General features: G+C 42.4%; 1 protein-coding gene across 10 annotated transcripts in view; it reads right to left on the bottom strand.

The window, feature by feature from the left end:
• SEMA5B (semaphorin 5B) overlaps positions 1–16,875 on the bottom strand; it is a 280,124-nt gene that overhangs the window by 14,744 nt on the left and 248,505 nt on the right. For 9 of the 10 annotated variants that reach the window (XM_068195396.1, XM_068195400.1, XM_068195393.1 and 6 more), the window contains 6 exons: positions 15,787–16,012; positions 14,931–15,149; positions 12,902–13,072; positions 11,828–11,977; positions 10,879–10,923; positions 7,504–7,709 (listed from right to left, as the gene is read on the bottom strand). In XM_068195396.1, the coding sequence (XP_068051497.1) occupies positions 7,504–7,709; positions 10,879–10,923; positions 11,828–11,977; positions 12,902–13,072; positions 14,931–15,149; positions 15,787–16,012 (1,017 nt within the window). Of the gene's footprint in view, positions 1–7,503; positions 7,710–10,878; positions 10,924–11,827; positions 11,978–12,901; positions 13,073–13,145; positions 14,456–14,930; positions 15,150–15,786; positions 16,013–16,875 lie in introns of those variants that run through there. The other variant, XM_068195401.1, reaches the window with a different exon arrangement.

Below are 16,875 nucleotides of genomic sequence, written 5' to 3'. Positions count from 1 at the left end.
CCAAGCCAATTTCTATTTACACATCGCAAGATTATTTAAGACACCAATACCACCCTCTTTTCTTTAGATGTATGGATGAGTGAAGTTACATTTTTAACCAGCTGAGAATCTGCAGCTCAAACCCTGTGCAAAAAGTGATTATGTTTGATTTCTCCCTGCTCAGCATTAGGTCTTGGCTCAGCTGTCAGCTCAGCTGAACCACCTTTCATTTCATCAGGGTATGTGATATGTTGCCTCTCAAATATTAATTCAGATCTTCCTGCATGTTAATACTGACACAGATTTGTTTCAATGAGCTTCCGTTGCTGTAACTGAAAGCACAGTTGAGTCAATTTTCTGCTATTTATTTTTTGTCTAATATTATCTTCTCCCTTTGCTTTAGCTCCCTGCCTCTTTCATGGCTCCCTTTCAAGTCTTCTGCAAACACATAATTAATTCTTCCTGCACATCTTGTCATCTTGGTGGCACTGAGGATTTCCTGGTTCAGCTAATACACATAATACTTCTAGCCAGAGCTTCGAGGTGACAAAGAGGAGAGAATCACCCCAAGCACCTGGACCAAGGGAGAACCATTAACTTCTAGCAAATGAGGAAAGGGTATATTTGAAATATTCCGCTGCTGACCAGTAGAGGGAAGTCACGTAAGTAAGCAGCAGCGAGTCCAGTGCAATTTTATTATGCCCATTTCTGTAGTTCTTCAATTAATTATTCTTCCAGCACAGTTGGGCGGGTGCAGGCATGTACATGTCAACCTCAGAGAAATTAGGAAAAGGGAAAATTGCAAGAAAAAGGTAGTATCAGTCATTAGATCAATTAGTGTAGCCGGAAAAATCAGATAAGCTTTAGAACACATCTGTCTGTCTTCAGTTCTGAAACAGCAGCTCACATGTTCAAAAACCTGCCAGATTTTCTAGCTACACTCATTGATCTAATTAAAAACAAACCAAAACTTGTCTGCCTACAAACAGATTATCACAGCTGCAGTAATACTACTCCAAAGAAAGGCTCATGTAAACATCCATGATGACCTAGCCTGTGAGAAGGCAGAGCATGGACCATATCCCTAACCTGGCTGTAGAGGAGGTATGCCTAGTTGTAAAGAGGGAGCAGAGAAGGCTGAGTCAATAAACAGAAAAACATGACAGGATACTATGAATCATCTACCCACAGTGTCAAAACTTCTTAATGTGGCTTAAAAACAAAAAGTGATCTCAAAAGCCAGACTCTCTTAAAAATGGTGGGGGAAAGGGAACAGTGAGGATTCCCACCCTATAGGGAGCAGCAGCACCCTGTGAAGCAGCAAGGGTTTGCATGAAAAACAGATGGAACAGGGACTCAATTCCCATCAGGGGACTGCTGTGAGCAGCTGCTTAGTATCCCAGAGGGAGCAGGAGCAAGGTAACACTCCGATCTGAACTGGCGGTCTCCCCTGCTCTTAAATACTTTATCTACGCGAGTGTGATATCTGTGACTCACACACAGCAACCCGCTGAGCCCCTGCTGCCACGGGGTGGGGACAACGCCAGGAGAGCCACATCCCTCCCTGGGCACAATCATCCCAGGACAGCCACACCTCCAGGCATGCTTGACTGCTCAATTTGACTCGAGCCAATGATATAAAGGGAGAAAAGACACTAATAGATTTTGACTGAGACGCACCACTTAATCCTTTTTTCCCCATCAGTAAGCTCTCTTGCTTTCCCTTCATAGTAGGCATTATGCAAATCAAGAGTCCCCTGAAGTGATATTTGCAACTGCAGGATCATACAAGAAAGGGCACAATGCTTCTTTGCCAGTTCAACCCCCTGCCCCTACTATTCTATTTCAAATAATACTATACTCATGGTAAGTACTAAAAATACGTACTCTACCATTCAAGCATTTAATGTTCTTAAATGCCACTTTGTTCAAGGGAAATGGCCTTTGTTAAACATGCAATTCACTGGGAACAGAATTTATATTTCAATCTGATTTACTACATCTATCTATATATATATATGGCTTTTTTTCCCCCAGCTGATTACATCAGCTAACACCATGCAGTTAAAGCAAATACTTCAGGGAGACTGTTGATAACTTCTTGAGAATGCTGGGTATCATTGACTACTACTTTATATGTGAACTTTACAGCCACTTCCTGGGGCTTGAACGATGCAGTGAAAGGGTCACTGGGAAAAGAAAAAAGCTTATATCACAGTGCTATCAATGTATGTGCTGTGATCACCAAAAATAAATGGGCTAGCCAATTTCAGTTGAAGTAACAACACATCAAATTAAGTGGCAGGACACTGAAACACAAAGTTTTCCATGGAGAAGCAAACATCCTCAGAGAGCAAGGCTGACTTTGACAAACATTCCTCTAGGGCACTTGACAGCAGCTTTAATAACTTTAACTTAAACCACTGGCTGCCTCCTCTCTATAAAAAAGGTGTGATCTTCAGCAGCAATGAAAATGACCATCACCGAGAGAGAGACATTTAAAATCCATACAGAGACTCACTTTCCTATACCCTAAGCTCTACTTTTTTTTTTCACAGAATAAAATCACAGAATATTCTGAACTGGAAGGGACCCATAAGGATCATCCTGTCCATCTCTCAAGGGAATGGCCCATACAGAATAACCTTGGCATTATTAGCACCATGCTCAAACCAACTGAACTAATCTTCTTTTTGCTAATTTTTGCAAGGTTGAAAGCCACACCAAACACCCAGCATGTTATTTTATTCAGAAGAATTCATCTTCCAAAGACAGAATTGGTTTCTGTGTCTCAGCTCTCCATGTTAGTATTTTATTGCCATGAATTAATTTGGATTAGTAATGAAGTGTGGATCACAGGCCCCAGAGTCCTTCGCAGGGGGTGTCTGCTCTGCACTCTGTCATTTGTTTCCCAACAGCATTGTTCTCACTTCATTAGAAAATATTTGTTACAGCTTCTAATTTATATAGTCCAAGTGATCTACTGATTATTCCCCCCATTTTCTGGTAACTGCATCCATATTTGCTGTATAATTTTAGGCAAGTGCAGGACTCACAGTTCTACTAAAGTTAATGTGTATTGTTCTAATGTCCTAGAAAATTCAGAAATCAAGCAATACATCAAACACTTAGTTTCCCTCTTCCATTGCCATATCCTGCAATCTCACTCAGTTCTCACCTCATCTTTTCCCACAATAAATTTAATCCTTGACATAAATTACTGTTTTGCTTCAGTGTTTGGCCCTTAGTTCCTACAACAGCAGTGCTGATGCCAGAGAAGATGCAATGCTCAGGTGCTTCCTCAGCTTATTTGAGGCATCAGTACAGAGAGTTTTACTGCGTGACTCATGACTAAAGCTGTGTGGAAGGAAGGAAGGACAGAGGGAAGTCTGTCCAGCACAATCGCAAAGAAAATCTGCAGAATCATCATCAAAACCATTCTGCAAACTTACATTTCTCGCTGATCCCATCTGGCCTGATCCAAAGGCCACTGGATTTTGGATTTGGACCAATATGCAGACGCCTTTGTCCAAATCCCTCGTAGAATAAAATGTTGGCTCTCTTTATTGGCAGAGGATTTAGCAATAGGAAGAAGTTCAGTCCAAACCCTTTCTCCATGTGTGGCTGTTCCAAGAGATCCTAATTCACAAGGGCTCAATCTTGACTCTACATCCTCCTGCTTCTACTGCAGGATCATCTGGCTTTCCATCAGCACAGCTCTGGTAAGTGACTCACACAAGGCATGGAGCAGCTGAAGCAAGATGTTAAAAAGAGGATCTCCTCACTGCTTTGATAGTCAATTATTATTTAATTGGCGTGGCAGTACTGGGAAGGTTGTAGGTGGTTCTGTAACCCGTCATGCCAAAATGTGAAGAGCAGATAATTTTTATTTCATTATGCTTTTGTTCTGCACAGTCTTCAATATTGTCAGAGTGTTGTTTGAACTTCAACCAATTAATGAAACATGAACTGCTTATTAGGTGACCCAAAAGGTCTCTCCCCTACGATCTCTGAATACCAAATCAAAATCAACATGTTGCTGGTAAATGCATATGCATGAAATCTTTCAAGACATCCTGGCTAAAATAGCTTATAATAAACCTCACATAATTCTTGAGAAAGCAGAACAGGAAGGCAAAAGGAGCCAACAAAAATAAAACATGCTTCTGCAAAACACTGCCTATGCAAGTTAGCATCAGCTACATGATCAATAGGTCAACCATTATGTATGGTATTTACATCTGATCTACATTACTGCACTGCTGTGCTGAAATAGCCAACGAGGCTCATATCAGCTAGCACTTCCTTCATTAAAATCTGCCTTCATATAAAATTTACCTTGATTTATGAGCTTCCATTCAGTGCTGTACATTTGAATGTAACACTGCCAAACGTTCTACAGTGTTCACCTGCTGGTTGTAGAGCAGAGATATTTCAAGATGAAAACAAACTAAAGATGGTTGCAGAAGCCTTATTATTATCAAAGAATGGAAAATAATAAACTTGTGCATATGGCCAGCTTTCTGCTACCATCATGTCACTGTGTATTATCATTTTTTGTTACTGAAAAGTAGTCTACACACCCTCTATTTCCCTAATCCTGGATTTATTAACTCTTTCACACAGACATACACATACAGACCTACAATTATTCTTTTGGTTTCATTAAAAATGTTGAGGGTGGTTTCTGTGGTATCTGCTGAATAGAAACTTATTTGGGTTTAGAATCTGGAATCTCAGGTGCTTCCACTTTCTTTCACATGTACACATTTTAAATTCAGATAGGTCCATATCCATGATCAGTCCAACCCTCCTTATCAGGAAGGTGAATTTTAGCTTCTCCATCATTTTAATTCTGTGGCATCACAACAGAACCACACATGCTCCTTGAAGGCATGAAAAATCTCCCTCCTAACCCTTAAAAAAATCTGTCAGTTATTCCTAAATATAAACCTGGCTAATAACAAGTTCCATAAGTAATTACACAGCACAGAGCACACAGAGCCTTTCCTTTTACTTCATTAATGCTATATGCTTCAAGGGAACACTGAAGAGTGGCAGATTTGTAGTATGAAATGAGAAATTTTCAGCCAAGAGCTTAGGAAAGGGGGGGGCAATAGAGAAGGTGAGCAGAAGGAAATACTCAACACGAATGGAGAAAAGGAGGTTTCACTTGACAAATAGATTTTACCCTTTCTGTAAATCTCTTTGCCTCATTCACCACTCTGAAGTGTATGACTTTGAGTTCTTCTCAGCAAGTAGCCCCTTGCTCCTAAACATTTCGCTTTGGTCTGTCCAATGACTGCAGATTTATGCACTTGAACTCTTTCACTTCCTAACATTCTGTAAATAAGCCCCATCTGGTCTATCTCTCCTTGTGTCCAAGTCCCTTCTCCCACCAGTGTAAGTCATACAGTCTCAGTTAGCTAATGCCTTCCTTTAAATAAACCAGACTTTTCAAACCTTGATCTAAAGCCTAAGCTCTTTATGTCCCTCGAAAGAAGACTCTAACAGCTGCTCACTGTTACTATACACTAGATCAAGTATTCAGAGATGGATCTATCAAAGAGGTCAGCTCCCTCCTGACACCACATTAACTAATCTGCTGCTATTTTAAACTTTGCTTAGCTTTGTTATTACTTCTACTTCACTGCACCACTTGACATAGACATAGTGCATTTCATAACCCATTTACCCAATTGATCAAGATCGTTCTGTGAACAACCTCATCCTTCTAAATTTTAACCATTCTGCCTATTTTAGCATCATCTGATAACACATGATAGCACAGTATAAATCATTGTTAACACAAATCCAGCCCTCTAACTACTTGCTTTTGGCCACAAAAATAAATTTGTGTCTTTTCTATATTGTTTGCTATATAAGAAACAAGGGAATAGTCTTGCTCATTTCTTTATTTCTGCAAGCCTTTTTAATCTGGGTCTTCCTATTGACTTTGCCACAGCAGCTCTCATAGCTGAAAGGATTACTTAGAAGTTTGATGCTTCCAAGATCAAGTCCCTGTTCTTTACCTGTCTTAATAATTTATTACTGAACCTGTATATGCAGAGTGTGTAGAATAATGCATCCTGTGAAACTTTGTTAAAAGTCTCTGAAAATCCCGATATGTCTGCTGCTTCCCTCCTATCTAGATCAATATTTATTTAATTTAAAAAAGGAATCCAATTTGCTTGACATGATTTACTTTCTACAAATCTATGCTGACTTGCATTATGATGCTGGACTCTTATTAAACTGTATGCAACTGTAGCCTTAAGCTTGCTAGCAAATATGTTTTGAGACTGCATTTATAGGCAGCAGTATCCTCTGAGAGGCTGCAATGCCCAACAAGGATTTCACCACATTCTTATTACCACACTGGTCAGTTATTCTCCAGCTCAAACTGTTTTCCTTTAAAACAGTTCTCAAATTATTTGATGCAAGCTCTTATTTCTGATATGCATTCACACTGCAAATCATAGCCATGTACCAGGAGTTGTACTGTGCCCACATTACACAATTCCTACTTAGAAACAGTCCTCAACACCCAGGGAGTTTAGACTGTGGCAACAGTCCCACCACTGATCTTATTGTTGGGTCTCAGTGAAAGCCAGGCCAGACCAGCAGAGGCAGACAATCAAAATGTCAACAGCACGTAGCTGTAGGAAGGAACAAGCAGCTGCAGGGCTTCCTTCTGGCTTGTGTTCATGTCCCAAATAATGTTCCACACGGTCCAAGTGACCCTAGGCAGGCTGTTCCTCCTGTGGTGACATGAAGTCCCTCCACCCATGCCACTGCTCACTGCTCTGATCCCACGCTTCACCAGGAGGCTGATGCTCAAATCCAGTCTCAGGGTATTGTCTGCAGCACCCTGGGTCCTAGCTGCTCTGATAATGGGCAATGCTCACTTTAGCAAGCCGACATGCCAACAACACATGCCACTTCAGCACTCATCTCCTAAAGGCTTCGGCTCCCCACTCTGCTACGGTCACTGAATTCTGCACAGCTGCCTGGGGTAAGTTTCTGTCCAGTACTGATAGAGGGGGGCAAAACCCTCTCTGCTTTCTCATTCACTCCAATTTGGCAGTCACCAAAGAATTTCCAAAATCTCATCCTACCACTGCACATTTTCCCAGCTATTTGTGCAATGAAGTTTCCATTTTTATTCTTCCTCCCCTCCATTTCCTCTTACCACGCACTAACAATGCACTGAACTGAGCTCTTACTGATTTTTTTAGAGGACAATTTGTATACATTCAATAGTCAGAATGGGCTGGAGTATCTTGGTATGTACTTGCCAGACTGGCATTCATCAGGACTGTGAAACAGAACAAAATCCCACTGCAGTAATGAGGCTTTTTAACCCCTTTGTGACAGCACAGCTAAATGCCCTTTCAACCCCATGTATAATGCCATCAGCTGGGCACAGAAACACAGACCTACCCAGTTCCAAACATGACATGAATACAGAATTTATTTAGGCAGTATCAAGCTGTTTGTGGTGTTTCTTCTCAAGTACCCTACCTTGAACTCCATAGGGGTGTACTTCTCATTCTTGGGGGTTGTGTTGCCCTTGTAATGGAGATGGTTGGGAGTGGTTGGGTGGATAACAGTGGACTCTTGGGACTGCCTCTGGCAGCGCTGGCAATACACGTAAATCACAAACGTTAACAGGCTGGAGCCGAAGAAACAGGAGACCCCAGTGGCAATCAGATGGATGAGACTAAAACCTGCAAGGGAAATGACAAGAGATGCTATTTTTAAAGAACAGCCCTTTTCCCTCCCCTGACAAGACCACAGGTGCAAATCAGAGCAGTGACATCTCAGGATCAACATTAATAAGCTGTTGAAGCCAGAGTCTTACGTTCTAACATAAACTGACATAATCTCCCTGCAAATCGGTCTCCCCACTGCAGCTCTGCCTTGTGCAGTTTAACAGGTTCATGCATTATTTTCTCCAAGCTCCCTCCCTGTCTCTCCTCTCTCCCCTCTATTGATATTGAAACTAAACATTATGTTAAGCTGACAGCTAAAGAAATGAGCCATACAAACAATGCACATTAATGGATTCCAAAGCATGTGCGTGTCATGGAAATAAGGGGATAAAAATGCTCAGTGTTTCTCTGAAGGGGAAGGAAGGGAGGGAAAAGCACTTTTTGTCAGCTGCCCAAAATGCCTATGGGGCTGTGTGCTGGGTGGGGGAGATACACATTCCTCCCCCTTGTAATCCAAGTGTGCTCAGCATTCTTGCTTATTCATGGCATGGCATTGCCTTGGTCGTGTCTGCGATACCTCTGAGGTGTATTTGTAGTGCTAACAGTGAAATAGAGGTCCTCTGGAGAATGGGAAAGATAACTTGGACAAAGGAAAGGGGGGCAGTGCTCGAAAAACACTTCTTTGTTGGCTTTCTCTGTAAATTGCAGAGATAGGAAATCAGTTGCAGGCAGGTGCTGGCAGGGTAGCTACAGTGCAAATACTTCAAAGAGAAAAGCTCTTGGACTATAAAAGACTCCTGCAGAGATCTCTCCATGTGGGATTGCAACAGCACCCTTCAAGGCCAGCACTGACCTCTGGAAAGAGCTGTAGCTGGGCATCCCACACACTGGCAAGTACCTAACTCACAGCTCTGACTGGTGGGGGAAGACAAAGTCAAACAGTCAAACAAAAGACAAACTCATTCCTCCCTCACCTCATTGAGTCTCACACCCCACAGTAAAACCCACCACCACCAGATCTCTGACAACAGAGCCAACAGTAACGACCATTAGAGCCACCAAGTTATCAAAGCAACCAGAGGCATTATGGGATGGCAAAACTTTATGACCCCATTGTATTTTGCTGTGTGCAGGGGGGACTATACAGAAAAGAATCAGCTATTTGACTTCAAATGCTTCTGCCTTTCCTCTGCCTTTGCTCTGCCATCTTTCAAACAGGAACGACAGAGGCCTGAGAGCCCGAGGGGACCCCTGACTGCTGGCCCCAGGGCAGCTGTCCCAGGGGTCAGTCACATCGCCTCAGTGGCGACTGCAGTGGTAAATTTCCCGTAACACTTAAAAAGCCGATTCATTTGGACAGACTGCTGTGTTGACTTGACTGTGTGCAGAGAAATGGGGCTACTCAGAGAGTGGCTTTAAATGAGGCTTATTCTTAGTCTGATCACGGTGTGCAGTTTTTTGGTGCCATCTTACATTTTAAGTTATATGCTTTTCAAATAGCAGATTCTGCCCATTAGTCAATGGCTCTTGTCTAATCTCTAGTTAAAAAATATCCTTCTGATTTTAAAAAGACCAAAACCAATAGAGTTCTACAGGAAAGTAATGCACTTCCATCATAATTACAGTACAGACCATACAGAATTTATTAGACTCATGAGCTACATTTATTTTTCAAACCATATTATAAAATTCCATTGCAATATTACCATTTTCTATTGCTTTGGATGATGGTCCAAAAAAACCCAGCAGAAATACTATAATTTCCTACTAAATGTCACTGGAGTTTTTAAAAAATAATTTTCCTTTCTAAAAACCTCTGCCTGTTTTGCATCACTCATGAGACCTAAAACATAGAATATGCAACTGTGTTCAGTAAAGCCACATGACATGCTGCCACATTCGCCTCCTGCCCAGCTTTGCTTATATTGCAATGAATGTTTCATTTCACTGCCACATTTGCAAATCACAACATAAAGCTCTCTCCTATTTCACTCTCACCTTTGAAACACCCATCTGATTTTTCAAATGAGTTTTGGCTGTATCTTAGGGGGGAAAAATAATATTATTTTGTTTGCAGCATGTGAGTCCCCAGGGGGAAGCTTTCTGGTTCATCACTTTGAAAATATAGATTTTCTGAGATGCATCAACAGAATTTCTATTGATTGACTTCTTTGCCAAATATTGTAGAACACAACATTAATAAATAATATTAGCTATGGCAAAATGTAGATAGCAACAGCAAATACAGTGGTGGTGGAAAAAGAAGGAAATGTGGGTACAGTGCATAACAGTAGAGTGCAAGCTATAGCAAGGGGTCCTGGAATCAAAGCAGAACCATTGCACCTTCTGAGGGAGAAGGGGTGATGCAGGAAGCCAAAAGTTATATTGCAGGGGCTGAAATCTTAATTCCATTGACTGCCTTCAGTTGCAAACATTTCCATGCCACAAGTGGTATGCCTGTTTTTGCCATGATCTCTACAGGGAGAAGAGATTTTGGCAGCCTGAAGATCATCTAGATTTCAGAAAACAGGGATGTGATGCTAGCAGGAATTGGCATGGCCATTAGTGTGAAACTAGCATTTTATTATGTTAAAGGAACCTGTCATTTTCTTCAGTCTGCATTTTTATCATAGGGGCTCCCAGGGCAGTGGAAAAGTGACACTAATGGCTGGACCTTTCCAAGTTACATGCAGAAAGGAGACGCAGCTTCTGTGAGAGGCGAGAACTTGAATGAAAGGAAGCACTTGGAGGACAAGTATAAACCTCTAATCTCATCCTATATTAGCAAAGGATCTGTCTAAGAGACCCTGTTCACTGAAATCTTTATAGGATATTTAAAAACACCTGCCTCCAAACAGCTGGAGGCTTACAATGGTGATTGGGGAATAACCCTTTCTTCCACCTGAATCATTTACCCTGGAGGTACAGAGACATAAGCAATTGCTCTTTGGTAATTAATGACCCTCAGTGGCCAACCCAAACTTCCAAATAAATAAAAATCTTGGACCTGACAAGTGGACATGTGATACATTCCTCCAGTCTGACTCAGACAGCAAGACTCCAGTGGAATTAAGGCTATCAGTGGGATATGAGCTGTATAGATTAATGGTTTGGTTGATACTGCACAGGGAGAAAAGAAGTCAGGTTAAGATAAAAATAAGATATATAGTTAGTGGTAACCTACCTCCACAGTTCGTGCTCTCATCAATGCTGGAGGCTGGCAGGATCACTAAACAAAGAAAAGAAGATTGGAGAAAGTTATCATTTTGCCACCCCTTTACTCCTTCAAATAATTAAACCCTTTGTGTTTCAGACACAATAAGGTGCTTATATGTTCCGCAGCAAGCTGAGAGTCTCTCTAAATTGAATTATAAGTTCATGTTTTGAAACACATGCAACACAACCTCTCCAAAGATCTTATAATTTCAGTACTGTTACCTGATCACTCTTTAGCTTCTTCAATTTAGGGAAAAGATGTTAGCTGAAAAAACCACAAAAAAGAATACCATTGCCTAGAGATCTCAGATTTTTAAGTCAGTGCGCTGTAACCCCAAAAAAAAGAACATGTGGAAAGGCATTATTCAGTCTAGACCCATATCAGATATTTGCCTGAGGGATTCAATTTCCGGAAAGCACAGGGTGGACTATGTTGATGACCATCTGTCCATCAACAGTGTTGCTCTGTCAGACCCCAGATTAATCTCCCACCTTTGCACCCCAATTTTCTGCATCTGCCTCGCCTTAATTCTTCACTCTTTTGGGATGCTTTTTGGATACCTGAAATCAACGACCTTCTGTTGTCCATATGCATACTGAGAACAGAGATAATTTTTATAACCCAGCCTAAGACAAACCATACAAGTTTAAAAGCTTCAATTCAGGTGAAGCAATACTAGTTATTTGTTATGGATCAAGGTAATTCTTTTTAAAAGAAATATTAATCTGCTTAAGGGAAAGCCATTTATCCTGTGCTGCCACAAGGGATTTTATAACGCTTATCAATTTCCTTGTTTTTCTAGAAGCATCCAAGCGCAGTTTTTAATAGAGAAAATCTCAGCCTAGTTTGACAGTCCAGGCACAAGCTGCTCTCCCGAACTGGCCCACCCTGTCCTCCTAGATGACATGGTACGTACCAGGAATTTCATTGTACAGGCACTCCTGGTACTGAGTGCTGTTTCCGACGCACTGGGAAGAGTCCGGGCTGTGCACCTCGCAGTAGCGGCTGCGGTACTGGATGCCCTCTTCATTGCACAGGCTCCACTCTGACCACTCTGACCAACCACCTGAAATCCAGAGTCAGGAAAACACACACACACAGTGTCACCAAGAAGGAAAAGGATGCTTTGTAGATACCAGACTTCTCCCATGCTGAAGGATCCTAGATCCTGGCCTGGGCCTCTCTCACACATCTTTTCCATGGGTCCTTAGTGGATTTAATTTTCTCAGTGCAAGCATCACACTCTACTTGTCAGGTTGTAGTTCTCTTAATGTGGACTAAACTAACCCTTGGTGGAGCACTGCACAGAACAAAGTTGTCTGTGCAAACCAGCTCTCTGGTTAAAGACATACAAGGAGCAGGGTGAGGAAACGTTGCACCAGGACCTCCAAGCTTTGATGTGGCCTCCCAAAGATACCTCAAGCAGCCAGCACAAATTAGAGCACTTCACAGAGTTTTGCTGAGGTTCCTAAGGACAGGAGTCAGCCTGCACTGGATCAGAAATACACAAAGGTAGTTCAAAACCAGCACAAATCCAAACCCTATCCTCTGAGTTGTAGCACAATGCTGATCTGTGTTAGATCACATGCACAGATCACAATGCTATCTGTGAAACAAAAAGGAAGGACTGTCCTTCAGCAGCTGTGCAGATTGCTGCCTCATGACTCCTTTTGTTTGTCAGGTCAGCTTCCACATTGAAGATCCAAGTTCCTGCTTTTTCCGTTACTTGAAAGGGATCAACCATTAGCAAAATTTTGCTTGACCGGCACCAGAATGCAAAAGCAAGGGCCAGTGAACAGGCAAAGAGAAAGGGGTTTCACTGCAGTTAACGCTGGGATGTCTCCTTATCCCCAGGCTCAACAGACATAAAATAAATGACCAAAAACCTTGTAACTGATGATGTTTCTGATTTGTATTTTTAACATTTTGCAGCTGTGCCTTGCTCCCACCAGCATGGAAGCCAGCTGGAGCAGGGATGAGATGCAGCTACCTTGGCAGGGGTGCGTGTTGCAGAGGGCCTCCTCGGTGTGCAGCCCGATGCAGATGTCCTCCCCGCTGGATGGAGCTGGGTTGGTGCAGGTCCGCGTGCGCTGGTAGTGCCCACCCCCACAGGTGGCTGAGCAGTGAGACCAGGGAGTCCAGCAAGACCATGAGCCTTTCACTGGAGGACATTGAAAAGCAAGCACAGACAGGTAGAGGCCATTGGTTACTCCCCTCACTGTGACAAAGCAGGAGATCCCCAGTGTCTCAACTTGCACATCCACCCTGCCCACACTAGCTAGCAGTTTCCTGCACCCCAGGACACTTGGGCCTGACAACAAGAATTTCACATCAAGAGAGGTACAAATCCACTTCACTCTGTGGTTGCAGAATGAAATCTATGTAGAAAAAGACTCTGCGTCATAAAGTGCCAAAACCAGAAACTATTCTTTGTTGTAGTCATTAATATTCACTGAGATATTCTACTCCATTCTATTCCTTTCCTTTGTATAAAATAGCATTGCTGCTGTTATTATTATTATTATTACTATTATTATTACTAATACTACAATGACTACTATGTTGTCTCTTGAAACTTCATAGCAACAGCAGATTTACTTGGGAAAAAAGCACTGTAGCACCGAAGTTGAGCTTCTATGGCACCTTTCTGTGGGAGGCCCAAGTCCTCTAGTTCCAGCCTTCAGGAAACAACAACTCAGAGCTTAATTTATTGACCCTGCTCATTGCAGGGGCATTGTACTAGGTGACCTTTAAAGGTCCCTTCCAACTGAAACCACTCTATGATCTAAGCATAACCCCATAAGAGGTTAATAATAAAATTAGGGAGGGACTTAAGATCCCTGAATCCCCTACCCCCCATCCACTAAACTTCCTGGTTTGCAGGTCCACATGCCATTAATTCAGAAGATAATAACCTGATGACTTAGAGCAAAATAAACCCAGGATTTGTGTATACACATTGAGTGAGGCAGGGAAGGAGGGAGACACAGAGAAATAGTAATCATGCACTCAGAACAGATTGTAAAACATCAGAGTGTCCGAGGGGAGAAAACAGCACAGAAATAGGGTACAGACATTAGTGAAAAAGCCACTGAGAGCTTCCAAAATAGTACTAATAGCTGCCTTTATATTGCTAGAGTTATTTCCTTTTTATAGGCCATGGAGTGCAATATTTGACACTCCTGTTATACTCTTGCTGCACATTCTGATCATATCTGCATTTGAATTTTATCTTTGTATTGAATTTTAGAATCATAATAGTACTACTATAATAGAGCATTTTCAAGTGTAGGCCACAAACTATATTGCCAGAGGTAGATAATTGCTGGAACTGCAAAGAGGCAAGGTAATTTGTGTAAGATTACTTAAATTTACTTTAGACAGTTATTACAGAGCAAGGAGAAGGACAAGTGAGAGAGAATACAGTAGTCAATGGTCTATTACTACTATTCTGGACCAGAAGTGCAACATAAACATGAGGACAAACTTGAAAACCAGGAAACCAGGCAAGAATACTCCCTGCTGGCTGTGCAGGAAATGGTAACTGATGTCAAGAGTAGATGCCCATCGCAAGAACAATACGTAAGCAGGAGAGGGGGAAGAAATAAGTGTTCACAAGAAGAACCGCCACATCAAGCATCTCTATACAGTATTAAGCCACATTTATTAAGTCTACCTTCTCATCACGGAGCAGATACACCATGATGCCCTCCACTGGATGGAGCATCAAACCTTCCTGAAGCAAAGGACTGCTACAAGCCACCATACTACTTCCTCTAGAGGATGTGACTGTGTTACCCTCTAAGCTGAGGTGAAACCTAAGTCAGCACTAAAAATAACATATGTGGGTCTTTACAATAGCTTTAAAAAACATAAGGAAAAATCCCCCAAATTAAAAAAAAAAAAAAAAAAAAAAAAGGCAGCTTAGAAATACTGATTTTGTGGTTGTTGTAGTTGTTCTACCATTAAGATTTAGGAAAACGCCTCTGAATTTCATGCAGGAAGATGATCATGGTTACCTGGGCAGGGGTGAGGATTGCAGTCCTGGTACTCCATCGCTGACCCCACACAGGGCAAGCCACCATTTTTAGGTTCAGGGTTTGTGCATGTTCTCTTCCTGATCCTAAAGCCCAGCTCACAGTCCCTGGAGCAGGAAGACCAGGCCCCCCAAAAGGACCAGCCCCCATTGATAATCCGTGCAGAGGTCTTACCAGTCTTGAGGAGGTCATCAACAAGAGCTTCAAGGAAAACAAACAAGATACCATAAGATCACAAATTAATCATTTCTTGGGCTTTTAAAAAGGGGTTCAGTTTATGAATAAAATCAGGATCTATGTGCCCTGCAGAATAGTTTCTGTTGAAAGCCCTTGGCAAGAGTTTTTTTTCCCCAGAGCTACAGCTAAACTAGACAGAAAAATAAATGTTTGTGCATACAAACTGAGTCTGCTGGTAACCTTGATAAATCACCTCCCTGGGCAGCAAATTGTGGCAGTCCAGGCTGTGCCCTCAAGATGCTGCCTTGCATCACAGCAGTCCTGCAGGGAACAACCTGAGAGACAGTGCGCAAAAGGAGAAAGAAAAGACACACTGTCCTGAGAACAGCTCTTCTCTTCTTTATACCCTCATTACTTGCCTGTTGCCTTTGGGGCAGCCTAGCAGGAGCAAGAACAAATCTACACACTGCCATAAGCACAGAGCTCACAACTGTATATCTGTGTCACAGGGCTCTCCCCATTCCTGCCACTCTGCAGTGACACCAGTCATACATGTCGACACTATGCAGCCATAGTCAGGGCCTTGTTTTTCCGAGAGCATCCCCCTTCCACCACCACACCTAGGCCCGCCCCACGGTCCCTCCGAGCTGGCAGGACGTACAGTCAGTGTCACACACTGCGGAGCCATCGTTGGGGCAGAAGCGACTCTCTGTTTTCTTCCTCCCGAACTGCAGCTCATGGGGGTCTGACAGCTGGGCCCGGCACGTGTAGCGGAAGCGCTGCTCCTGGCGGGCACCATTCTGGGTGATGTTGACAGGCATCCACGGGGTCCAGGGTGTGTTCCTGCGCACCTCTGGGCAACTCTCTGGGTTGCAGGTCTTGTATTCCTGCCAAGAAGGAAATCCACTCCCTTGTTACTTATTAAACAGCAGCAGCCTAACTGGCAGAGGCTTATTTACACTTCAGAAAATAACAGGGTACTCTCTGGATCTCACACAATCCCCATCCACCTTATCTGACCTCACAGGAACAAGTCAGTGCTGGGCACGGCACAAAATGTGGTGATTATGGAGGGAGAGTGCTACATAGGTGGACCTCAAGGGTAAACTGTGCTTGCTATTTTTATGTCTCCCTCAGGTTTGTGTTTCTTTGCTGACTCAAAGTCCTGTGGGACTTCGACAGCTTGGTTCATTATCGTCAGGAGAATAATTCAGGCAAGAGATAATAATAACAGCAAACAAGTTTTCTGCTCTGACCCTGAGATGCTCTTCTCAGGTCAGCCTAAAGAAGCCTCAAGGGGACAAAATGTCAGTAAGGTTTATTCCTTGAAAGTTTATAATTTTATTTTTAATATGGGTTTAGAGTAGATCTTTTTACAGCTATTTTTGTTTGGTTGGCTTTTCAAACTCTCTAGTGAAGTTTATGAACCATTTGCCATCCTTGGTCTAGAGCAACCATTGAGCACAGTCAACATTCTGGCTGGCTGGGAATGGGGGGATTTGAGGGTTTTACAATTCTCATCACTAATGGGAGGAATTCCAGTGACAAACATTTGTGTTCTTGATTTAAATTAACTAAATAAACAACTCTCTTCTGGCAGAGGGGAAGAAATGTAATGCTTCAGGACTTTGTGATTCTAGTGTAAATGCCAAACATCTTGGTAAGAAGGAGGTTCCAGATCAAGTCTGCTTACACTGAAATGAACCCCCACACAACCAATTAAAATGGCTTCATGAAACAGGTGCTGGAA

This window comes from Anomalospiza imberbis, chromosome 7 (assembly GCF_031753505.1).
Source record: "Anomalospiza imberbis isolate Cuckoo-Finch-1a 21T00152 chromosome 7, ASM3175350v1, whole genome shotgun sequence".
NCBI classification, from domain to species: domain Eukaryota; kingdom Metazoa; phylum Chordata; class Aves; order Passeriformes; family Viduidae; genus Anomalospiza; species Anomalospiza imberbis.
This window is presented reverse-complemented; position numbering and strand designations above follow the sequence as displayed.